At 46.8% G+C, this 18,825-nt stretch overlaps 1 protein-coding gene across 2 annotated transcripts in view; it reads right to left on the bottom strand.

Moving 5' to 3' along the window:
* The window catches only part of acoxl (acyl-CoA oxidase-like), a 418,282-nt gene that overhangs the window by 111,512 nt on the left and 287,945 nt on the right, over positions 1 to 18,825 (bottom strand). For both annotated transcript variants that reach the window (XM_078542642.1, XM_078542643.1), the window contains one exon: positions 17,353 to 17,442. In XM_078542642.1, the coding sequence (XP_078398768.1) occupies positions 17,353 to 17,442 (90 nt within the window). The remainder of the gene's footprint in view (positions 1 to 17,352; positions 17,443 to 18,825) is intronic.

Genomic DNA, 18,825 nt, shown 5'->3' with positions numbered 1-18,825 from the left:
CTAGGAAACTGTGAACAGTTTTGGTCCCCTTATCTAAGGAATGATTGAGAGGTTCACTAGGTTGATCCTGGGTATGGAGGGATTTTCTTATGAGGGGAGGTTGAGTAGTTTGGGCCTGTACTCATTGGATTTTAGAAGAATGAGGCAACCTTATTGAAACATACAACATTCCCAGGGTGGATGCTGAGAGGTTGTTTCCCCTTGTGGGAGAGTCCAGGACCAGAGGGCCTAATCTCAGAGTAAGGGGTCGCCCATTTAAGACAGAGAAAAGGAGGAATTTCTTCTCTCAGAGGGTAGTGAATTTGTGGAATTCTTTACCGCAGAGGGCAGTGGAGGCTGGGTTGTTAAGTATATTCAAAGCTGAGATAGACAGATTTTTAATTAGTAAGGGAATCAACGATTATGGGGAAAAGGCAGGAAAGTGTAGTTGAGGATTATCAGATCAGCCATGATTTCATTGAATGTCGGAGCAGGGTCAATGGGCCGAATGGCCTACTTCTGCTCCTACGTCTAAGGGTTTTATGGTCTTATCTGTGTCGTCATGGGTCAGGATGAAAGGGAGGACAATTGGGCAAATGGAAAATGGGAGCAATCCTGTCCTCGACCAGACATCTGGCTAGCTCTTTTACTAATAACATTAATCAAAATGGCAGTAACTGACTAGACTATGTCTCATGCATGTACTAAACTTTAAAACAAACCCATATTTGTTACTGTGATGCTAGAGAATTAGATTTCTTATATATAATGATTAATTTACTGAATTTCTAAGACAAATAAACAGAAAAAATAAAATGATTTAAGATACTTGTAGAGAAAAATAATTAATGGCCTGGTCACTGTACTGATAATATTTTAGTCTTGTTAAATACTTTTCAAAAGACATTAATATAATGATTCCAGGCACTGCAAATGATGGTTACATTCCCTGAAATGTAGGAACATAATCAAGTCACTGATAGAAGAAGTGAAACACATACTTTTTATTTTTGAGATTATCAATAATGTAATAGAAAAATAATTCAAGAATATTTGATTTCTGGTTTCTGCCTTCAATATCAAAACAGAACATAACGAAATTTTAATATGCATGCAAATTAGCTTTGAGCACATGTTTCACTGATGCCAACGACAATAAAAGATAACTTTTGTTATGAGAGATTGGAGCATAGTGGCAATGTCATAGGACTAATAATCCAGAGGCCCAGGCTAATGCTCTGGGGACACATGTTCAAATTCCACCACAGGAGCTGATGGAATTTAACTCCACTCAGTTAATAGGTTAAAATAAATCTGGATTTGAAAGCTTGTCTTAGTAATGATGACCATTAAACTAGCATATTGATTGTCATAAAAAGCCATCTGATTCAAAGAAATCTGTCGTCCTTATATGGTCTTGCCTACATGTGACTCCAGAAACACATCTATGTGATTGACTCTTAACTGCCCTCGGAAACACAAGCCACTCAGTTGTACAAAGCTGCTGCAGAAATGTGGAAAAGGAATAAAACCAGATGGATCACTCAGCTTCCACCCAGGTGCCGGAAACCACAACAAAACCCCCTGCCCTGTTGACCCTGCAAAGTCCTCCTTACTAACATCTGGGGGCTTGTGCCAACATTCGGAGAGCTGTCCTACAGACTGGTCAAGCAACAGCCAGACACAGGGAATCCTAATTTATAGACAATGTCCTAGACACCACCATCGCCTTCCCTGGGTATGTCCTAGATGTCTCACAGGCAGAGCAGACACATTAAAAGGTGGTGGCATAGTAGTATAGTCGGGAGGGAGTTGCCCTGGGCGTCCACAACTTTGATGCCAGACCCTATGGCACCAGGTCAAAAATCGGCAAGGAAACCTCCTATTGATTACAACATACTGCTCTCGTTCAGCTGATGAATCAGTACTCCTCCATGTTGAACACCAACTGGAAGTAGGACTGAGTGTGGCAAGGGCACAGAATGCGCTCTGAGTCGAGGTGTACACCTCAATCAGGTCCATTACCAAGAGTGGCTCGGCCACTCCGAGCTGGCCAAGTCCTGAAGGAAAAGCAGAGTATTACTTAAACGGGGAATGGCTGCAGAATTCCGAGGTACGGCGGGATCTAGATGTTCTAGTGCATGAGTCACAAAAAGTTAACATACGGGTACAGCAAGTAATTAAGAAGGCTAACGGAATGCTATCCTTTATTATGAGAGGAATTGAACATAAAAGTAAAGATGTTATGCTTCGATTATACGGGGCATTGGTGAGACCGTACCTTGAATATTGTGTGCAGTTTTGGTCTCCTTATTCAAGGAAGGATGTAATTGTGTTGGAAGTGGTTCAGAGTAAGTTTAATCACAGAATCACACAGTGCAGAAGAGGCCCTTCGGCCCATCGAGTCTGCACCGACACATGAGAAACACCTGACCTACCTACCTAATCCCATTTACCAGCACTTGGCCCATGGCCTTGAATGTTATGATGTGCCAAGTGCTCATCCAGGTACTTTTTAAAGGATGTGAGGCAGCCTGCCTCCACCACCCTCCCAGGCAGTGCATTCCAGACCATCACCACCCTCTGGGTAAAAAAGTTTTTCCTCACATCCCCCCTAAACCTCCTGTCCCTCACCCTGAACTTATGTCCCCTCATGACTGACCCTTCAAGTAAGGGGAACAGCTGCTCCCTATCCACCCTCTCCATTCCCCTCATAATCTTGTACACCTCGATCAGGTCACCCCTCAGTCTTCTCTGCTCCAATGAAAACAACCCAAGTCTGTCCAACCTCTCTTCATAATTTAAATGTTTCATCCCAGGCAACATCCTGGTGAATCTCCTCTGCACCCCCTCCAGTGCAATCATATCCTTCCTATAATGTGGCGACCAGAACTGAACACAGTACTCCAGCTGTGGCCTCATCAAGGTTGTATACAACTCCAACATGATCTCCCTACTTTTGTAATCTATGCCTCAATTGATAAAGGCAAGTGTCCCATATGTCTTTTTCACCACCCCACTAACATGCCCCTCCACCTTCAGAGATCTATGGACACACACGCCAAGGTCCCTTTGTTCCTCAGAACTTCCTAGTGTCATGCCGTTCATTGAATACTTCCTTGTCAAATTACTCCTTCCAAAGTGTATCACCTCACACTTTTCAGGGTTAAATTCCATCTGCCACTTATCTGCCCATTTGACCATCCTGTCTATATCTTCCTGTAGCCCAAGACACTCAACCTCACTGTTAACCACCTGGCCAATCTTTGTGTCATCCACAAACTTACTAATCCTCCCCCCCACATAGTCATCTATGTCGTTTATATAAATGACGAATAATAGGGGACCCAGCATAGATTCCTGTGGTCACTAAAGCAGCCTTCTGTCATCACCCTCTGTCTCCTACAACTAAGCCAATTTTGAAATACCTTATCAAATTATCCTGTATCCCATGTGCATTTGCCTTCTTTATAAGTCCCCCATGTGGGACCTTGTCAAAGGCTTTGCTGAAATCCATATAAACCACATATTTACTAGAGTGATAACTGGAATGAGCAGGTTGACTTATGAGGAAAGGTTAGACAGACTGGGCTAGTTTTCACTGGAGTTTACAAGAGTGAGGGTGATGTGACTGAAGTATATAAGGTGTTGAATGGTCTTCACAAGGTGGACCTGGAAAGAATGTTTCCTCTTGTGGGTGAGTCCAGAACTAGGGGGCACTGTTTTAAAATTAGGGGTTGCCCTTTTAGAACAGAGGTGAGGAGAATTTTTTTCTCTCAGAGGGCGTGCAACTTTGGAACTCTCTGCCTCAGAAGGTGGTTGAGGTGGGGTCACTCAATATTTTTAAAGCAACGATAGATTCTTGTTAGGCAAGGGAATCAAAGGCTATTGGGGGTAGATGAAAATGTGGAATCCGAAACACAAACAGATTAGCTATGAACTTATTTAATGGCAAAGCAGGCTCGAAGGGCTGAATGGCCAACTTATGCTCATATTTTGCAGGTTTGTATGTTCGATATATCTGCCAGACAGTGCATGACTGGTGGTAAGGGAACCAACAAGAGGAAAAAGCCTACTAGGCCTCATCCTCACCAATCTACCTGTCACAGATGCATCAGCCCACGATAGTATTGGCAGGACTGACAACCACACAATCCTCTCAGAGACAAAGTCCTGTCTTCACATTGAGGACACCCTCCATCATTAGTGTGACCTATCAGCTTGCTAAATGGGGTAGGTTCAGAACAAATCTAGCAACTCAAAACTGGGTATCCATGAGGTGCTGTGGGCCATTAGCAGCAGCAGAATTTTATTCCACCACAATCTGTAACCTTATGGCCCAGCATACTCCTCACTCTACAATTACCATCAAGCCAAGCGATCAGCCCGAGTTCAATGAAGAGTCCAGGGATGCATGCCTGGAGCAGCATCAGGCATACCTGAAAATGAGATGCCAATCTGATGAAGCTACAACGTAGGATTACTTACATGATAAACAGCAGAAGCAGCATGCTATAGACAGAGCTAATCAATTCTACAACCAATGGATCAGAGCAAAGCTCTGCAGTCCTGCCAAATCCAGTTGTGAATGGTGGTGGAGACATTTGAACAATGAACAGAAGGAGGAGGCTCCACAAATATCCCCATTCTCAATGATGGGGGAGCCCCGTGAATCAGTGCAAAAGACAAGGCTGAAGCATTTGCAGCCATCTTCAGTCAGAAGTGCTGAGTGGATGATCCATCTCAGCCTCCTCTGGAGATCCCCAGCATCACAGATGCCAGTCTTCAGTCAATTCGATTCACTCCACGTGATATCAAGAAACTGCTGAAGGCACTGGATACTGCAAAGGCTAAGAGTCCTGACAACATTCTGGCAATAGTAGAGAAGACTTATGATCCATAACTAGCTGTGTCCCTAGCCAAGCTGTTCCAGTACTGCCACAACACTGACACCTACCCGGCAATGTTGAAAATTATCCAGGTATATCCTGTGCACATAAAGCAAGACAAATCCAAACTGGCCAATTACCACCCCAGCAGTCTACTCTCAATGATCAGCAAAATAATGGAGAGAGTTGCTGACAGTGCTATCAAGGGGCACTTGCTGAGCAATAAGCTGTTTACTGATGCTCAGTTTGGGTTCTGTCAGGGCTACATGGCTCTTGACATCATTACAGCTTTGGTCAAAACATGGACAAAGTAGCTGATTTCAAGCGGTGAGGTGGGAGTGACTGCCCTTGACATCAAGGCAAAATTTGACTGAGTGTGGCATCAAGGAGCCCTGGCAAAACTGAAGTCAATGGGAATTGGGGGAAAATTCTCCATTGGTTGCAGACATACCTAGCACAAAGGAAGATGCTTGTGGTTGTTGGAGATCAATTATCTCAGTCCCATGACATCAGTGCAGGAGTTTCTCAGGGTAGTATCCTAGGCCCAACTATCTTCAGCTGCTTCATCAATGACCTTCCCGCCACCATTAGGTCAGAGTTGGGGATGTTCACTGATGACTGCACAATGTTCAGTACTATTCGCAACTCCTCAGACACTGAAGCAGTCCATGTTAGCAAGCAAAAAGACCTGGACAACATTCAGGCTTAGGCTGATAAGTGACATGTAACAATCATGCTGCACATGTGCCAATTAATGACTATCTTCAACAAGAGAGAACTTAAGCATCTCCACTTGACATTCAATGGCATTACCATTGCTGAATCCTCCACTAACTTCCATTAACAAGTAATTAGGAATGCAAATGGAACATTGGCCTTTATTGCAAGGGGCTTGGAGTACAGGGCTTTGGTGAGACTACATCCAGAATACTGTGTGCAGCTTTACTCTCCATATTTAAGGAAAGATATGTTTGCATTGGAGATGGTAAAGCAAAGGTTCACTAAATTGGTCCCTGGTATGGGGGGATGACCTATGATGATAGGCTGAGTGAATTGGGCCTATAATCTCTGGAGTTCAGAAGAATGAGAAGCAATCTCATTAAACCATACAAGATTCCGAACGGGCTTAATAGGGTAGACGCTGAGTGATTGTGTCTGCTGGTCGGGGAATCTAAAACATGGGGACACAGTCTCAGGATAAGGGGACAACCATTTAGGATTGAGGTGAGGAGAAATTGCTTCATTCGAAGGGCTGTGAATGGTTGGAATTCTCTACCCCAGAAGGTTGTGGCTGCTCCATTGTTGAATATATTTATGGCTGGATTAGACAGATTTTTAGTCTTTCAGGATACCAAGGGCTATGGGGAGGGGGTGGGAAAGCGGAGTTGAAGCCCAAGATCAGCCATGATTGCATTGAATGGTAAAGCAGGCATGACAGGCCATATGGTCTATTCCTGCTCCTATTTCTTCTGCTCTTAAGTGCTTGCGTCAACAACCTGGATTCTACAATTGACCAGAACCTGAACTGGACCAGCCATATAAATACTGTGGCTACAAGAGCAGGTCAGAGGCTAGGAATTCTACAACGAGTAACTCACATCCGGATTCCCCAGAGCGAGTCTGCCATCTACAAGGCACAAGTCAGGAATGTGCTGGAATATTCTCCACTTAACTGGATGAGTATGGCTCCAACAACATTCAAGAAACTTGACACCATCCAGGACAAAGCAGCCCGCTTTATCAGCACCCCATCTACAACCTTAAACATTCACTCCCTCCATCACCAGCTGCCACAGTGTGTTAGCTACAAGATGTAATGCAGCAACTACCCAAGGCTCCTTCATCAGCACCTTCCAAACTTGTGACCTCTACGACCTAAAATGACAAGGTGAGCAGACGTATGGGAACACCACCAACACCTGCAAATTCCCCTCCAAGCCACACACCACCCTGACTTGGAACTACGTCACTGTTCCTTCACTGTCACTAGATCTAAACCCTTAAACTCCCATTTTTAAAGCTCTGTGGGTGTACCTACACCAGATGGACTGCAGCTTTTCCAAAAGATGACTCACCCCCACCTTCTCAAGGACAATTAAGGGATGGGCAACAAATGCTAGCCATCATCCCACATCCTGTGAAATAATAAAATGTTGCCTACTGTTATCACATTATCAGATAGCAAGTGGCCCTGCAGTCAATATAAGGACACAAGTGCATGGGTTTTTCTTAAATGATAACATATAGCCTGTTATAACATTAATCATAGGCTTAATGATTTGTTGGCAGTAGTCAAACAGCAGTCACCCTGCACACTTTGTAAGTACCCTGTGCACAAGTGCACCGTAGCAACAAATTGCCCAAAGGGTATTCCTGATTCACTGGGACCATAAAAAGATCATGTCAAGGACAGGACTGGTGTGGGATTCAAAGGTTTTAGCTTGAGGGGGAGCTTGGGGGAGAGATATTAAGATACTTTGCAGAGCCTTTCACCAAGAGATTAAACAAGTTATGTAATGTCCATGAAGGACAGATTGGTACGTTGTCTGTGACACAAGTTTTATGGCCAAAGAGCTTTTTCTGAGCCAGAAGACTGGGTTCAAATCCAATTCCAGAGACATTAGCACATATCTAGACTGGTACTCCAGTGCAGTACTGAGTGAGTGTTACACTATCGGGGGTGCTGTCTTTCAGATGAGATGTCAAATCGAGGCCCCATCTACCCTCTCAGGTGAATAACACCAATTCATATTTCTGTAGTGTCTTCAAATAGGGAAATGCATCCAGGCACTTCACAAAAGTAATTACCAAACAAAATTTGACTTGGGGTACACGGCAGCGTAGTGGTAATATCACTGGACTAGTAATCCAGAAACCCAAGCTCATGCTCTGGGGATGTGGGTTCAAATCCCACGACGGTAGCTGGGGGAATTTGAATTCAGTTAAAAAAATTCAGAATTGAAAGCTAGTCTCAGTAATGATGACCATGAAATGAGCATTGATTGTTGTAAAAACCCATCTGATTCAATAATACCCCTTTAGGGAAGGAAATCTGGTCTGGCCTACTGACTTTGAAATTGTCCAGTTCAAGGGAAGTTAGGGATGGGCAACACATGCTGACCTTGTCAGTGATGCCCACATCTGAGCCATATAAGGAGATATTAGGTCAGATGACCAAAAGCTTGGTTAAGGAGATAGGTTTTAAGAAGTGCCTTAAAAGGGAAGGGATGGAAAGGTTTATGAAGGGAATTCCCAGAGCTCAAGGCAGCTATCAAAAATGGAGCAAAGAAAATGGTGGATGCACAAGTGGCCAGAATCAGAAGGGTGCAGATATCTCGGAGGGTTCTAGGGCTGGAGGCAATTACAGAGATAGGGAGGCGAAAGAATGTGGATGGGTTTGAAAACAAGGATGAGAGCTTTAGAACTGGGGCACTGCCAGACCTGGATCCAATGAAGTTATCAAGCACAGGGGTGATCGATGAATGGGTCTTGGTGCGAGTTAGGATGTGGGCAGCAGAGTTTTGGATGAGCTCAAGCAATCAGGAGAGCACTGGAATAGTCATGTCTGAAGGTAACTTCAGCACACACAAACATTTCAGCAGAGAACAAGCTGAGGCAGTAAGTGGATCTTCAACTCCAAAACGTGTTATTGCCACAGACGATGTACCAATCTGTCCTCATGGACATTATGTAACCTGTTTAATCTCTTGGTGAAAGGCTCTGCAAAGTATCTTAATATCTCTCCCCCAGCTCCTGCTCAAGCTAAAATCTTTGAATCCCTCAACAATTCTGTCCTTGACATGACCTTTTCATGGTCCCAGTGAATCAGAAATATCCTTTGGGCGGTACGGTTGGTACGGTGCACATGTGCACAGGGTACTTACAAAGTGTGCAGGTTGTTTGGCTACTACCAACAAATCATTAAACTTTTCACTAATGTTATAACGAGCAATATTTTACCATTAGAAATAACTCATGCACTTGTATCCTTACATTGTCTGCAGGGCGACTTGCTGTCTGATAATGCGATAACAGTGGGCAACATTTTATTTATTCTTTCACAGGGTGTGGGGCGATGGCCAGCATTTGTTGCCCATCCCTTAATTACCTTTGAGAAGGTGGCAGTGAGCCGCCTTCTTGAAAGGCTCCCCTCCATCTGGTGTGGGAACACCCTCAGAGGTTTTAGAATGGGAGTTCCAGTGATAGAGATGATGAGGCGGTGGGGGGGGGTGGTCAGAAGCCAGCTCAGGGTCAATTGGATGCTGAGGTTGCAAACAGTCTCAGGGTGGAATTTTCCATGCCCGCTGGCATCGGACACGTTTGGCGGTGTGAGCGGACAATATGACAAGGCGGCCAACATTTGGATCCATGATGTCGTGAAACCAGGGGCAGAATTGTGCCTTTGTCGGGCGGGCTCGGTGGGGACGGATGAGAAGCTGACCGCCTCTCGCATTCGAGGCCAGAAGGCGACTTCACGCTTGGTGGGCCAATTAAGGCCCACCCAGTATGAAACGCGAGTGGCAGCGCTTAGCGCTGCCTGTGCGGACAGGAGGAGGAGGGCGAGCACGAACTTCACGCATGCGCGCAAGTGCATGCTCGAGAATCTCCCTGAGGCACAGTGCGCAGAGAAATAAAAAATGTAATAAAACATGTCTCCTCATGTTATTAATTACATTTTAAATTTTTTATTTTATTTTTATTTGCTTTAGGAAACCTCATCCCGCCCATGGATGAGGTTTCCTAAAAAGTGCAAAGGCCTCTTGGCCTTTTCGCCTGCCTGTCCAACCATAAGGTTGGACAGGCAGCGAGAAGTGTAAGCTAATAACCTTGTTACTGGCCTTATCAGGCCTCTTAATTGTCAGCGGGCACGCTGCCGAGCCGGTGCGTGTCCACCGACCGAAATCTCGCGCGACTGCGCAATGGCGTCGGGACACTCGTCCGACGTCAACGTGCGTCATTTTACGCTCGAGCAGATCGGGCACTTGCCCCCTCGCCGTGCTAAAGATTATGGCCCAGGTTGCAATCGTCTGCTCTGTCCATCAATAGGGCGGGGGGGGGCCACGTTTCACACCGTCGGACATCGGGAACTTCATCGTAATACATCTGCATATTATTATAAGCCCAGCTAGCCGGAATCGCCACAACTCCACCCCCCACCCCCATGCTGGATAATCTGAGCTCACGCTCGCAACAACATGTATAAGGCATGCAGCTGTCGGGCTGCACTTTGAGGGGAACTTGGAGATAAGTGCACAGTAATGTTGCACCGTGCCCGAGGGTTGCCTGTTGGGCCTCAAGGTTGAAGCGCCGCTCATTCAGGTGAGGGCACAGGTAAGTCGCTTTATCCCAGCTGGCGCGTCGAGGTGGCCAAGTGGTTAAGGTGATGGACTGCTAATCTATATATCCCAGCTGGCTGACAGTGTGGTGCCGGGGCAAGGGCTACACTGCGGTTTAGACGAGTTGCGGTTGATGATAGTGCACAAGCACGGGCGGGGGTGGGCCGGTGGAGGGAAGCGGCCAGGCATTAGGGAAACCTTGTACAAAGTGACCATTCCTCTGCAGACTGCAAACTAATGAGTGTTTTAGTAGACTGCAGACAAGTTGGATGCCTGTGCACATTGTACAATCTTTTTGCTAAAGCTGGCCATGGAGCAGTCACTGGTAGAGGCGCCCTCAGCCCCTTTGCATTGTCATCATCCCGGTTTGGACCAGTCTCCCCCGTGGTTCAAGCTAACAGTGCAGCCTTGCAGTGCAGGTTAGGAGAATGTCCGCGCCTGAGCTGAGAGCACAGCATGCAGTCCAGTGGGCGAAGCTGCTGCCTATTGGTCAGGTGGAGTGGGGCGGAGTTGGGTGGGGTTTTGGGCAGCCATGCAGTGCACTAAATTCTGGCCATCCAAGTGGTGGCCTGAACTCTCTGGGATATGTTCAGGGGCTTCAGAATTAACCAACAGAGGTTCTTAGAACACCCATGCTAACCGACGTGTCTTTCTTTTCATCCTGCAGGAGTACATCAGGAGTATGGAGCCTGGTGGCCCAGCTGCATGCCTCATGGCTTACAGAGAGCAGAGATGATGGAGAAGAGAGTGACGGAGGTGCCTGGCTGTGCAGAGGGAGGAGCAGCACCCTCTGGAAGAAGGGGCGGCTGGGGCTCCTGCACACGCAGCTGAGGAGCCACAGCGAGCTGTCACTGGTCAGCGCCTAGCTAGACTCAGGGTCTATTGACACCGCTTTTCATTCCTGCAGACGACCGAGAATCAGTGCTGCCGAAGACTGTTCATGTCCAGGGAATTGATCGCTCATATCTACCACCTGCTGGTGGATTTGGCGCCACGGGGAAATGGAGGTCATCCACTGCCAGGGGCCATGAAAGTGACCACGGCGCTCAATTTTTGCTCTGAGTCCTGCCAGGGCTCCACACGTGACCTCTATGGGATATCACAAGCCTCCACACCCACAAATGCATCCATGAGGTCACGGATGCCATCTTCGCGAAGGCACATAACTTTCTGCATTTCACCCGGGACCAGGAAAGCCAGGATGCAAGAGCGATTGGCGTTTCCCAGATCTCAGGTGCAGGATGCCATCGACTGCACTCACGCAGCACTCTGTGATAAGAAGTGGTCAACTATGTCGACAATAAGGGCTTCCACTCGTTGAATATTCAGCTGGTGTGCAACCACCACAAACGCATCCTGCAGGTCTGCGTATGGTTTCCATTCAGCAACCATGACTCCTGGATTCTAGTTGGTCTCAGATCCTTGATGACTTCCAGGGTCCACAGAGGCTGCAAGGATGGCTTCTTGGGGACAAGGGCTATCCACAGAGGCCGTGGCTGATGACACCCGTGCGCCGGCCTCAGACTGCAGCAGAGCGAAGGTATAACGAGGCTCCTGCTGCAACCTACACCTTCGTGCAGTAGTCCATCGGGATGCTGAAAATGAGGTTCCAGTGCCTGGACCAGTCTGGTGGAGCCCTGCAATATAGTCCACAGAGGGTGTCACGCATCGTCGTCACCTGCTGCGCCCTTTACAACCTGGCACTGCAACAGGAAGAGGAGCTGGCTGAGGAGGAGATGGAGGAGCTGCACGTCTCCTCTGATGAAGAGGACATCGACGGGGATAAGGGTGAGGAAGTTCTCGAAGTCAACGATGATGGTGATGAGGCCATCGCACTGACCAGACAAAACAGGAGTGCTCGGAAGACCCTCATAGCTGCTAAATTCATGGAGGATGATGACAACATGCAGTCAGAAGACACCATAGATCCTCACATTGCATCTGTGAATGCTTGACTTCAGTTTGGCTAATGGCAGCACACGTACCTCTGTGATGAGGCTCCTGTCATGGGGATGCAGCGGAGGCCCTAATAGTTGCTTGATTACAGGAGGATGATGACAACATGCAGTGAGCACACTCCATAGATCTTCACATAGCCTCTTTGAATATCTGACTGCTGTCTGGCTGGGGGCAGCTCATTTGTGCTCTGTGATCAGGGGCATATCATAGAGATGCAGCTCCATGCACCAGATCGCTAGTCAGCCTTCAGTACCTGACTCCTTCAGGAGCACAGCATCACCAGTAACAGATGCTGAAGAGATGGGGGGCCAGCCCGACCTCAAAAGTGCTGAGAGCACACAGAGAATGAAGGAACTCTGTGACGCCTGCCCACGACATTCTGGTAGCAATGACAAGCACCATTGAGGTGCAGGCATCATTAATGTGTCCAGTGAGTGTGAAGCTGGAGTATCACTTTGGTCTGAAGGTTACACACTGCACAGGGAAGAGGCCCTGGACTGAGGCACCTGCCTTTATCTTGTTCAGGAACTAATGTTTCACATCTGAATGACACGAACACTGCTCATCAGAACAAGGAGCCATCGGCAAGGAAACATTCTTGAAAATTTATTTACAATAGTGAACATTATGTACCAGTGATTAACACCCATGTCAAGGCTCTGCAACTACATCTTCTTAACCTTCCTAATCCTGCCGCTACGTCTTGGTGCTCCCCGGACATCCACAGTGGAGGAAGAGGCAGCCTGCTGACTGCTACGCCCTTTCTGTGGTGACTTTGGTGGGTCCTCTGGTGGGCCAAAACCTGGAGGCCCCTGGCCTGCTTTCGGGGCCCTGCTGTGTGGCATTGGCTGCCTCCTTGGCCTGCAGGGCTGGAGCTTCTGGGGTCACTGGAAGAAGGGATTCGGATGGGCTAGGCACTCCCATAGTCACCTTGGTGAATGGCCCCGGGATGTGCATCTGCTGAACCTCCTCCCAGGGCCCCAGGCTGACTCCTTGAGAAGGGGAAGCTTGAGTGAGATCGAGCTGCCCCACACCCCTCTCGCGATGGCATTGTTGGAGGTCAACTATGGCGTCAGCAACGGGGCTCAGCCCGCGCAGCAGTGCAGGGCCAATGTGCTGGACCAAGGTCACCACGGTGGTCATCATCCTACCAGCGCTGACCTCGGTGCATTGACATGCCAGCATCATCACCTCAGACTGAAAGTGGACGGACTCCTCCATCGTGCCTTGCAATCTGAGGAGTGCAGCAGACATCCCTTCCTGATGTTCCCGAGCTTGCCTTTGCAGCTCCAGCAATTGAGGTATGACCGAGTCCAGAGGCTCATCATCTGACTCGGGTTCGGCAGATTTCTGGTCTGCAGCAGTCCTCTGAGTGCCAGAAACCCGGGAAGTCCCTGCTGCCCCCTGCTGTGGATCAGACAGTGCAATGTGCTCACCAGATTGTGACCCTGAGGCTACTCTAAAACTGGTGTCTTCACATTCTTCTTCAGAGGTATCTTCCAGGCTTGATTGGAGGTACTGGGTCGTGGACTCCCTAGGCTGTTTCCCAGGTGTGTCTGAGAAAGCAAGGAGCAATAATTAGTGATTGTCAGTGGCTTGTGAAACAGGAAACATCACTCACAGCATGGTTGTCTGATGGATGTTGCACTGCTGGATCTTCATTTGGTAGAGCACCGCCGACCTCACCGTCAGCACAGGAACGGTTTAGATCCTCACTGGCCAGCTGGATGTCTCTATTTTCAAAGTCCGTGAGGACCTTGATTTCAGGTATTCCTCCACCAGTCCACAACCTCTCCCTCTTGTTGTTTGCCAGCTTGTCCCGTAAGGATACAGATGGAGAGAGTGTAAGCCAGGGCGCCTGCCAGGCCAGATGATAAGTACACCTGGCTTGTGTGGGTGGCAAGTGGTGCCATGGATGGGATGAGGACAATGGTGGTGAGCGTGAGAGAGCGAATGATGATGTCCCCTAAACCGTCAGTGAGTGAGATCCCTGCAGATGTGTGATGGGTTTGTGATTGTGAGAGTTGAAAGTGATGAGAAGAGTGACTTAACCTGGCAGAATGGAGGAGATCATTCATCCTCTTTCGGCACTAGGTGGCTGTCCATTTTTTGCAGGGCATTGGCATTGACCACTGCTGCCACAGCCTTCCAAATTGGATTGGTGATGTTGCTGCCCCTCCTGTGGCCACAGTGGGGTAGACATCATAACGGACCTCCAAGGCATAAAAGGCACTCGAAGGACACGTCATTGAACTTGGAGGCTGCAGTTTTCTTGCCTCTCAGGGCCATGTGTTCCCTGCAGCAGTCCTGGGCTGGAAGCACCAAGAGGTGTGTGTGTGGCTGCACTTTAAACATGGCATCCGACGTGAGGAAGTGGCGAGGTGATGGCCTGGACGGTGAATGAGAGCCTGCCCACCATGGAAATGGCATTTCCCAGGAATGCCTGATTAATGAGACAGCATTGGGATGATACGACGTGAAAATCTGCGACTGCGGCCAGCAGGAAAAACATTCTTTTTCCCGCCTGCTCCGCACCTAGTGCAAATCTGGGACGATTCCACCTTCAGTCAGTGGACAGGGATAAGGATGGAGTCAGTGGCTAGGGAGTGGAATTTGTGCGGAGACTAAAGACAATGAATTTGGTTTTCCCAATATTTAATGAGGAAGTTTCTGCTCATTGGCCGAGCAGTATGCCAAATCAGAGGCAGAGGAGCGGAGGTGTCGAGAGAGATGATGGTGAGGAAGATCGGGTGTCGCTGGTGTAAACATGGAACCCGACTTTGTGTTTTTGGATGATATTGCCAAAGGACAGCATGTAGATGAAAAACAGAAGGGGGTCAAAGATAGATCCGTGGGAGGCTCCAGAGACAGCAGTGAGGGAGTGAGAAGAGAAGCCATTGCAGGTGATTCTCTGGCTACAACTGGATAGATAAGGACACAGCTGGACAAGGGAGGGAGGAGAGGTGTTGATGGAGGATTGGGTGGTCAATCATATTAAAAGCCGCAGGCAGGTAGAGAGAATGAGGAGGAATAGTTTACTGCGCACACAGTGATTTTGATAAGGATAGTTTCACTGCTGTGCCTGGAGGTAATTGGAGGTGCTTAAATATGGGGTTTTGGGAAAGATGGATATGGATCTGGGAGATGTTCATGTGAAAGGTCCTATAGAATTTTTTCCAAGAAGAACATGGATGTTTCCCTGGCTAATTTTTATCCCTCAACCAACATAACAAGAACAGATTATCTGGTCATTATCCAGTTGCTGTTTGTGGGACCCTGTTATGTGCAAGTTTCCTGCCGTGAGTACAACAGAGATTACATTACAATAGTACTTAATTGACTATGAAGCACCTTGTATAAATGCAAGTTTTTTTCTCTATTGAAATGGTTCTGGTATTAACACTTTCATTTGCAACTTCCCTTTTCAAAAGTTGTCACCTTCTGTTTCAACCCCTAGTCAAACTGTTCCAATACAGCTACAACACTGGCATCTACCTGGCAAAGTGAAAAATTGCCCAGGAATGTCCTGTACACAAAAAGCAGAACAAATCCAACCTGACCAATTACTGCCCCATCAGTCTACTCTCCATCGTCAGTAAAGTGATGGAAAGGGTCGTCAACAGTGCTATACAGTGACACTTGCTTAGCAATATCCTGCTCACTGATGCTCAGTTTGGGTTCCGCCAGGGCCACTTAGCTCTTGACCTCATTACAACCTTGGTTCAAACATGGACAAAAGAGTTGAACTCCAGAGGTAAAGTGAGAGTGACTGCCCTTGACATCAAGGCTGCATTTGACTAAGTGTAGCATTAAGGAGCCCTAGCAAAACTGGAGTCAATGGGAATCAGGGGAAAAACTCTCTGCTGGTTGGAGTCATGCCTAGCATAAAGGAAGATGGTTGTGGTTGTTAGCGATCAGTCATCTCCATTCCAAGGCATCACTGCAGGAGTCCCTCAGGGTAGTGTCCTAGGCCCAACCATCTTCAGCTGCTTCATCAATGACCTTCCCTCCATCATGGGGGTGTTCCCTGATGATTGCACAATGCTCAGCATCATTTGTTACTCCTCAGATACTGAAGCAATCCGTGTCCAAATGCAGCAAGACCTGGACAATATCCAGGCCTGGGCTGAAAAGTGGTAAGTGAGGTTCACGCCACACAGGTATCAGGCAATGACCAGCTCCAACAACAGGGAATCCAACTATTGGCCCTTGATATTCAATGGCATTACCATTGCTGAATGCCCTACTGTCAACATCCTGGGGGTTACTATTGACCAGAAACTGAACTGGGATATCCATATAAATACGGTGGCTACAAGAGCAAGTCAGAGGCTAGGGATCCTGTGCCGAGTAACTCACCTCCTGACTCCCCAAAGTCTGTCCACCATCTACAAGGCACAAGTCAGGAGTGTGATGGAATACTCGCCACTTGCCTGGAATGATTGCAGCTCCAACAATACTCAGGAAGCTCCATCCAGGACAAAGCAGCCGGCTTGATTGGCTCGCCATACACCCACCTTAAACCTTCATTCCCGCCACCAATGTCGCACAATGGCAGCAGTGTAGGCCATATAAGATTAAATTTTAAAAATCTTACTCCAGCGGGAGTCAGCACCTTCGGGGGTGGGGGGGAGGAAAGTAAATTAACAAAAATAAATATTTAATTTAGAGTCCATTAATGGACATTTCCTTGTCCTCACCCTCTTCATAGGGCATGAATGTCCTGTAGTGACATGGGGGAATAGGTATGTTGCCTTAGCGATTAGAATTCTGGTCCTAATGAAATTCAGCATCTATATGGCAGTAATAAAATGTCTCTCTATGTTTACAATGTTTCTCGTATTTAAAAAAACAACTTTGAAACACTAACAATTGTTCACAGGAGAATACGTTCTCTGTATGGATGTGTCGATGCAAAATGTGTTGACTTTACTGCAGCTATCTTCACCACAACTGATTTGACTCTGCCCACAGTAGTTCATGTGAATCAGCCCTTAATGGAGGCCAGATATACTCTGACACAATATAGCAGTTAGCTGAAGGGCTAACTGGTACAATCTAGAATCCAAGTGCAACCCTGAGTGAGTATCAATCTTTTGATTTTCAGAAAGATGCAAATCACAAATGGAACCTCAGGCAATCTGTGCGGGCGGCATAAAATACACAGAGCAATGTTTCAATTACCTTACCTGTAGCATAACAACATTGTCACCCTCAAAGGTTACAAATACATCAGAGTCACATTTCAGGCCGGGGATACGGTTCTCCATCATATAACCCTGAAACAAGGCAAACAAGCAACTTGAGTTTATATGACATTGAATTAATGCTACTTTACATAAACAACATAATCACACTGGAAACATTAGGTAGCAAAATGCTGCATAATTTTGTAAAACTAACTGAATCTCAAAAACCTACCGAAACTTGCTTTGGTTGAACTCTGTCAATTAAGGATACTGGTAGAGGAGGCCAAACGGTGTTTTGTTTTATAAGTTTTAATTGTCCCCATTATTTAGATACCTTTGTGGACAACTGCAGCGCCAAGATAGCAGACAAGCAACCTGCCGTCCATGCCCATCACTCTTAACAGTCAGTGCACTGCTGGTGAGTTTAACCACATAGGCACACCGCTCTGAGGTTGATGATGAGTTTAATTTGTATTTTACTGGTTTAAAAAAATAACATGCATTTATTTGGAGCCTTTCACAACATCAGGACATCTCAAAGCCCTTCTTGTAATGTCAATTTTGTAATGCAGGAAACACAGCAGCCAATTTTTGCACAGCAAGTTCCTACAAATAGCAGTTTAATAACAACCAGATAATCTGTTCTTGTGATGTCGATTGAGGGATAAATGTTGGTGAGCACATCAGGCTACTCCCCTGCTTTTCTTTGAAATATTGTAACGGGATCTTTTACAACCTTGGAGAGCAGATGGGGGCACCAGTTTATCATCTCTTCCTAAAGATGGCATGTCCAACATTGCAACACTCCATCAAGTGGCTAGAATGGGACTTGAACCCACAACTTCCTGACTGAGAAGGGAAAATAATACCACTGAGCCACAGCTGACATCTGTTGCAATATACTTTTAAGGGATTGCAGCATTGTCATCACTAGAAAGGAAATGTGTTGTGCGATCCAGTTTTAGTTTTGCTTTAGCTTTCAGCAGAGCACACACAGAGCCCTACAGCTCTGATGTCTTCAAGCTTTATATCAATGTACATCTGTTCACATGTGCCTAGATTTAATAAGTGAAACCACAACGTGTTTACCCAATCCCTTATGAGTGATTGGTGCCTTTATGTCATTAGAACATACACGACAATATCCAAACCAAACGTAGCCACACTAAGTCTACTTAGATTACCACTCATTGTGTTACTTTAAAACCTACGTATCCAAAGATTGAAATTATAACATTTGTCAGAATTTGCTCGAAAACGTCTAAAACAATGTTACTCTGCCACCTAGAAGGACAAAAGCAGCAGATGTGTGGGAACACTGCCATCTGCAAGTTCTCCTCCAAGCCACACACCCTCCCGTCTTGGAACTATGTCACCCTTTCTTAAAAATCCTGGAACTCGCTCTCTAACAGCACTGTGGGCGTACCTACACCACATGGACTGCAGCGGTTCAAGAAAGTGGCGCTTACCACC

Source organism: Cetorhinus maximus, chromosome 5, assembly GCF_964194155.1.
Source record: "Cetorhinus maximus chromosome 5, sCetMax3.hap1.1, whole genome shotgun sequence".
In the NCBI taxonomy this organism is placed as follows: domain Eukaryota; kingdom Metazoa; phylum Chordata; class Chondrichthyes; order Lamniformes; family Cetorhinidae; genus Cetorhinus; species Cetorhinus maximus.
Note: the sequence above shows the minus strand (reverse complement) of the source record. Positions and strands in the feature narration are given on the sequence as shown.